Raw genomic sequence first — 6,770 nt, 5'->3', positions numbered from 1 at the left:
GCTTGGATGCACGCCGAGCCGCCGAGCAACTACGAGCGGCTCTGAACTCCTCCACCTGCGCGTTCCGCAAGAGCGAACTGGATTAATCAGCTCGTAGCCTATGAAAGCGGGCTAGCTTCGTATAGCCTGTTTGAACTTTGGTGGCCACAAGCTGTACTAGACACAGTAACTTCGCCACCGATGATCAACTAGCTGGGGCAGAGCTTTGACTATCCGGCGCACACCTTCGTCTCCATGATGAGCATCGCATTGTACTGCCGCGTCAGCCAGACACTCCACAACATAATTTGCTATTTTTTATTTGATCAATCTGATACTTTTTTAGGAGAGGCGAGGGCGGCAGCGGGATTTAATTTGCGGTTGATCAACATAACTTGCTTCTCGCAAAAAAAAAAGATCAACATAACTTGCTAATTTGGAGTGCTACAGATACCCAAAACACACACCAGTGTACGGGATGTTTTTACGGCTGTCTACAAGTGATGTGGAGGACTCATCGAGTGTACATGTCCTCAGGGCAGGGTCCGGGGGTTATTTTTTTAGGGCTTTCCACGCGCGATGGCATTTGGGGTGTTCGCCGTGAGGGCAGTCTCATCATAGACACATGGAGAAGCTGGGAAGCTGGTCCAGACCAGTTTCTGAATTTGTGCTACGAAAAGCCTCAGCTTAAAAAAATAGCCTTGAAGAAGCTTTCCCTTCTTTTCAGCCGGTGGCTTCCTGACCTAGAAACTGTCCAGAAGCTGAAAAAAATGGGGCGATACCAGCAAAGGCAAAGCAAGAAACTGTAAACAGTTCACAGAAGCAGATGCAAGCAGATGCTGATGAAAATGAGGAAAACTATAAGCCATTCACAGAAACAAACACAAAAATGGAAAGCGCGCTGCACCAATACAAACCTCCAACAACCCATTTTCCCAGGATGCTGCAGCTCAGTCACAACTGTCATGCTCAGCACAGCAGAAAGCACATCTAATAACAGAATTTCTTCCAGTGGAGAACATGCAGGGCGACAATTTGTTATGTGACTTGCTATGTAGGACCAGCCACTGCAAGTCATGAACATCCTTAAAATAAGGGTTTACTCCTGCAGCACTGACATTTAAGAATCCACTGCAAAGTCCTAAAAATGCATGAAGCCTCCAGATTGATGAATTTCCACATTTGAATGAAACAGACCTCAAATCTGCTTCATACCTCTGTAATAAGTTTGTGTGCATCTTAGATCTTACTTCTCAATAGCAGGAGCTGCAAAAGCAAAGTCAAAAACCAGGAGAACACAACTGTTTCAGTGATGGGTTTTCACTGAGTCAACGAGTAAATCAACACATACATTCAGGGCCATCATTTGTTCACACTAACATGTTTTCTGCTTAGAAGGCAACAGGACAATCCAGTAGCATGCTCGGTCGGCTATTGCTATCTTCGCATGACACGGAATTTTTCTCGCTTACGGAAACGCTCGAGCAACAACTCATCAGTAGCAGCTTCTCTACGTCGTGCTGGTGGACCATCTGGATTGTTACTACCAGTTGGTTTGCCTCCAGTTTCATTAGCTTGCAAATCTTGACCTTTGTACAGCTCAGGATGTTCTGCAGTGCAAAGATGGTTTAGTGCACTTAAATGAGAAGAACTCAACAAAGATGTATGTGATGTCAATAACATTACTAATGTTAATCATGCTTCTAGAATATAAAAGCTTTTAAGTGGTATCACTACCGTTCATTTCCAATATCATGTAATTTTCTGCAGCACAGATTGTTCCGTAGACAATTTAGTAATTCTATTATCACAAATCCATTGAGGACAACAATCGATCTTATCAAAGAGAATTCAGTTGTCGACATGAGTACTCCTGCTAAAAGTCCATTGAGTGTATGTATTTTATTCAGGGTAAGGGACACCCAAGGGAAAGATATCTGTAGAACAAATCTATAAAGAAGGAATATCTTAAAACTAGAAATAACAATTGGGCTGGAACTGCTGCTCTGCAACTGGTTGCTAGCAGCAGGCACTAGCGACCGAGTAGTTGTTACGCCTAATTGAATATCAAGGCTAGTGGGAAGATAATAAAAGGAACATCTGATACAAAGCTACTGACAAAAGAATATATCCAAGTTTCAGATTTACTGCAAGGATGAAATGCAATGTAAAGGTGGGCATCTGAGTAGGCGCGCCTCGAGTATTAACAACCTATATCAGATGATTTTAACTAATAGTGCAATTTTGTTGGATACAAACATAGAAATCAAATTCTAAGTCCATTTTTCTGAATTAATCCTATCATAGAAATAGAATAACTACCAATTTCTGATACTGTTCGAAGGTGTTCGGTTGTTGGACCCAACAGCTCTTTTGGGCACAATATAGCATGCCTATCAATATCACAAATAACATTCAACATGACAGTAGAAATGTCCTCACTGCAAACAGAAAACTAAACAGATGGCCTTAAGTGTATACAAACCTCTTCGCAATTTTTCAGCATAATCTCTACCACGATGAAAATAATCCGCACTGTAACTAGATGGAATATTTGCATCAGATTTTGTTTTGCCCGCAAGCCTTTTCTCTTGCAGCAATTTTTTAGCTGCCTCAGTTTCTTCAATATTTCTCAATTTGTACCTGCAGCAATCAAGTAGCAATGATAATTAGGCCCTAGTGACAACATGAAACTGGACACAGATGTGCACCAGCTTTTAAATAAACTCTAGTAGTAGTACCAGAATAACAGTGCATCCTGATGCACAAAAAATATTAAGAATATGACAAGGACAAAAACACCATTTAGACTGTATTAATCCCACAATGCTGATGGTACAATGTTGACACTACACAGATCTTCAACATCACTAGTCATAATTTTAGCGTAATTTTATCACACCATCTTAGCATATTTTAAATTTCAAAAATTAAAGTAACTGCTAATGGAATTATAACCATGCAGACATAATTTATCTATCAATCACATTGTGGCCAAAAGTATTTAACTAAATTATAAAAAAAATCCAGCTTCATACACAAGTCAATATAACTGTATATGTCACAACATAAGGTCTGCAAACAAATGTGTCACAATGTGAAAGAATGTCCAGTCAAATTATTCAACACAATGCAGAATGTCAACTAGGTTCTGTCAAACAAATAGAGTGTGAGACGAAAAGTTGGATCTTTGAACTATCACGTTCCTACCTATCATACATCGGTTCAGGCAATGAAATATTAAAGATTGATTCGCTAGTGATATTATTCACATAACAAACTACTGAGATTGCAAGATCAAACTTAAGCAAGAAACGTCATCTCGCAGCCACCGAATTACGGTAAGTAAGAAACTTTATTGTATCACTGTAAGTTCTTATCCACAAGAAATTCACAATGACCAATGCACTAAACCTAGAAATTAACCATACACTCTGAGTGTGAGACCTCAAAGTATCAACAATAGTATTAGTATAAGTGTATAACAGAGTTATGTCCATAGGTTTTCTGCATCCTTACACAACTTAATACTCCCTCCGTCTCAAAATAGTTGTACATTTAGGTTTGCCCCAAGTCAAACTTCTCTAAGTTTGACCAACTTTATAGAAAAAATATGTTTAAGATTTACAACACCAAATTAGTTTCATCGTATCCGTCATGAAAATATGTGTTCATATTGTATTCATTTAGTATCGTAGATATTGATATATTTCTGTATAAATCTAGTCTAACTTCACTAAGTTTTACTTAAGACAAACCTAAACGTACAACTATTTAGAAACAGAGGGAGTAGGTTCAGTTGCTAATTAGCATGCATCAATAACAAGAGAACATCACACTGACAACTCTGCTTGTTGGGGAGTTCTCCAACACCTGAAACAGGTATACCTACAGGGGAGATGTGTAGCTATTGGGGATGGGAGAACTACTGATCTCTGGGGGGACGCTTGATGTGGGCACACATCACTTTGTCAGATGTTTCCTGAGCTTTTTGCTATCTCTAATGACAATGGTCGTACGGTATGTGAACTTTATAACTGTAAATGGCACCTGACCTATTCGTCGCTAGCTTGATCCCATTTTACAGTCTAGACTTACTGCCTACATGATCAAATCTGAGGGGTAGCCCTTAACAAAGAAAGAGACAGACCTAGATGGAAATGGACTAAATCTGGTACTTATACTGTTAAATCTATGTATGATCAGTTGATCACCTCTCTAGTGGGGGGAGAGATAGATCCTTTAGGCACCTATGGAAAGCCAAAATGCCTTTAAAGATTAAAATTTAGATATGGCTCATTTGGCACAATGCCATTGCGACAAAAGACAATATGAGTAGAAGGAATTGGGTTGGAGATACTAAATGTCGTTTCTGTGATGAGCAAGAAACTATCCCATCAGCTGTTTTTTGGATGTGTGGCAGCTAAATATGTGTGGAGTGTGTTGAGCATGACAATTGGCACTACTGCTACGCCGGGCCTTTTCTCCCAGTACTTCTGGTGGATCACACAACATCTGCCTATCTCTAGGAACATGCAAATCATTGGGGTGGAAACCATTTGCTAGGCCATCTGGAAACTCCGTAATAGGGCATGTTTTGAGAAAAAAACTCATACGGTCTCCTGCAGAGATCGTATGTTATGCATGTGCCTTCTTGCGTTATTGGGCAGGACTACAAACTGCGTAGGACAAGTCTAACCTTTTGACAGGTGCGGCAGCGTTTCAGTCAGAGGCATTGTGCCATCATGATGCTCAAGCGTGACTGGACAAGAGAAGGCTCCGAGAGGTCTCTGAGGATGAATCTGATGGTGACAAGAAGAAGCCAAAGAAGGGAGATGAGAAGGACAGATCCTTGTTCGAACCACTGGGACTATGCAACAGTTACTGCTACTGACTGGAAGATACGACATGTTGGCTGGCCCTAGGCGCCAGAAATACCTGAACGTTTGCTACTTTGCTGTGTTTCTGTTTGCTGTCTTCTTTCACGTAGCAAACTTTGCTATTTTGTTTGTGGTGTGAGTTCTTGTTAGCCTTGCCGGCGACAGGTATGTGCAAACTATGTGGGGGGTGAACTCAGTTATTCCGTTATATATGATAGTGGAATCCGGTCATGTGACCCTTTAAAAAAATTACAGGGGTAAAATGCATAGTACATAATAACAGTATAACACCAGATGAGATCCAGCTGCTTTCCTAAACTACCAGCTACAAGGATCTAATCATGAAAAACAATACCTAGCTGATTAGATACAACAAATATTTGGAAGTAGAAGTGCCGACACCAAAATGGAACTTTGTTCGCGAAGGACCATGGGACCAAATAGTTGGCACAGATTAAAACTGATCTACACAAACGAGAATCAACCGGTGAGTTTCATGTACATGTCTAGTCGATTTAGAACCAAATAGTTGGCAGAAGTAAAAACTGATCTAAACAAACAGGCATTAAACAGTGAGTTTCATGTACTTGTCTAGTTGATTTCTGGACTGTAGAAAGTGTTCTGCATCACTGATATAGGTTACAACAACTTGATAAATACACAGCAGTTATCACTGTCATTTAGGTACCACCTCCCTCTCAATCCAACATAACCTTAGCAAGTTATAATATAAAAACACAAAGGGGGTGCAAGAACGCACTCAATGGGTAGCTGAACTTCAGCGATGCCAGTGGTCCACTGTGTTGAGCTCTCCTCCATGTTCTTCTTCTTCACCTACAAGCAAACAATACATTGAAACATCATTACATTCCAGCAACAGCACAACTATCTCACCTTCAGGAGTGAATCACAGTGCTATTCACCACAAACCTTCAGGTGGTCTGGCACGACATAGAGCTCATCGACGTCATCCTTCTCGTCCTTGTCATTCACCTCAATCGTCTTGCCTCTCTTCTTTAACAGTTCGTTCTCCACGTACCTCAACCTTCAAAGATCAGGCCCTAGTTCGTGTCAACTCCAGCAACAAGTGGAAGCATCACATGGCAAGATAACCACGTACAGATACAGAAACGCACATATTGGGGTCCTCGATGGTGACGGCGGTCTCCTGCGCAAAGGTGTCCTGCAGGACGAGGTCCTCCTTATCGGTCTCGCTGGCGGCCGCTGCCCCGCCGCCTCCACGGCCGCGGGCGGAGGACCCGTCGGTGGTCGTGGCGGCAGCGCCGGTGGCGACGGACGCCGCGGGGATGCCCAGCTTCCTCTCCCGAAGCTTCTGCATGTATTTGATCTCCTCCAGAGCTACGCTGTAAGGGGTGTACAGGCCAGCATCAGCGAGAAACCCTAGCGAAGCGAGAATGGTAGGAAGCGAGAGAAGGGTACCGGCGGACGTCCTCGTCATCGGAGTGGTCGGCGGTGTCTGGCTCCAAGTTACGCTTGCGGAAGTTCTTCTGCATGGCAGGCCGGACCCGTTTCGGTCGGGGTTTGTGGGGATTACTCGCCGGAGGAGCGGCCGGCGGCGAGGTTTGCAGATGGAAAAGGGGAGATGTGGGATTTGGAGGTCGAGGGTTCGAATCGAACGAATCGGAGTGAGCCCGGTTCGGTGTCTGAAAGGTCGTGAACCGACCGGTTCGAGAGAAGTTTAGGCCTGTTAAGTGTTAACCCATTCCTTCGCTGCCATGTGAGCCGCATATTTTTAATAAGGGGCCCGCGGGCAGCATACTTCTTTTAAGGGGCCCGCGGGGCCATACGCCAAAGGGCAGGTGCTTGACAGAGGTTTGGGCCTCAGCTCCACCACACAAAAACGTCATCCGATTGAATTCAACCCCAAACGTATATATCTCAGGCAATCAA

At 42.9% G+C, this 6,770-nt stretch overlaps 1 protein-coding gene across 2 annotated transcripts; it reads right to left on the bottom strand.

Annotated features, from left to right (window-relative positions):
- Positions 1 to 865: 865 nt before the first annotated feature.
- Positions 866 to 6,557, bottom strand: LOC100821850 (protein COP1 SUPPRESSOR 2). Of its 2 annotated transcripts, XR_002962475.1 has the most exons (7): positions 6,300 to 6,557; positions 5,996 to 6,223; positions 5,790 to 5,904; positions 5,620 to 5,693; positions 2,465 to 2,622; positions 1,360 to 1,589; positions 866 to 1,245 (listed from the first exon to the last, which is right to left on the bottom strand). XR_002962475.1 is itself a non-coding variant. In XM_003557821.4 (6 exons), exons 1-6 carry the CDS (start codon positions 6,371 to 6,373, stop codon positions 1,417 to 1,419), a joined length of 822 nt encoding a protein of 273 aa, XP_003557869.1. In that variant the 5' UTR covers positions 6,374 to 6,557; the 3' UTR covers positions 894 to 1,416. The 2 variants fall into 2 exon arrangements, 1 of the variants encoding a protein (XP_003557869.1); XM_003557821.4 differs by having other exon boundaries at positions 894 to 1,589.
- Between the last annotated feature and the right edge of the window lie 213 nt (positions 6,558 to 6,770).

The sequence above is a fragment of the Brachypodium distachyon genome, chromosome 1 (genome assembly GCF_000005505.3).
Source record: "Brachypodium distachyon strain Bd21 chromosome 1, Brachypodium_distachyon_v3.0, whole genome shotgun sequence".
Lineage (NCBI taxonomy): Eukaryota > Viridiplantae > Streptophyta > Magnoliopsida > Poales > Poaceae > Brachypodium > Brachypodium distachyon.
The sequence above is the reverse complement of the archived record's forward strand: the minus strand, read 5'-3'. Positions and strand labels throughout refer to the sequence as shown.

Coding starts and splice junctions, on each gene's coding strand:
- LOC100821850 (XM_003557821.4), bottom strand. CDS start 6,373: ATGCAGAAGAACTTCCGCAAGCGTAACTTGGAGCCAGACACCGCCGAC. Junction 6,224..6,299: donor GATGACGAGGACGTCCGCCG/GTACCCTTCTCT, acceptor CACCCCTTACAG/CGTAGCTCTGGAGGAGATCA. Junction 1,590..2,464: donor TGCTGAAAAATTGCGAAGAG/GTTTGTATACAC, acceptor TTTGCACTGCAG/AACATCCTGAGCTGTACAAA.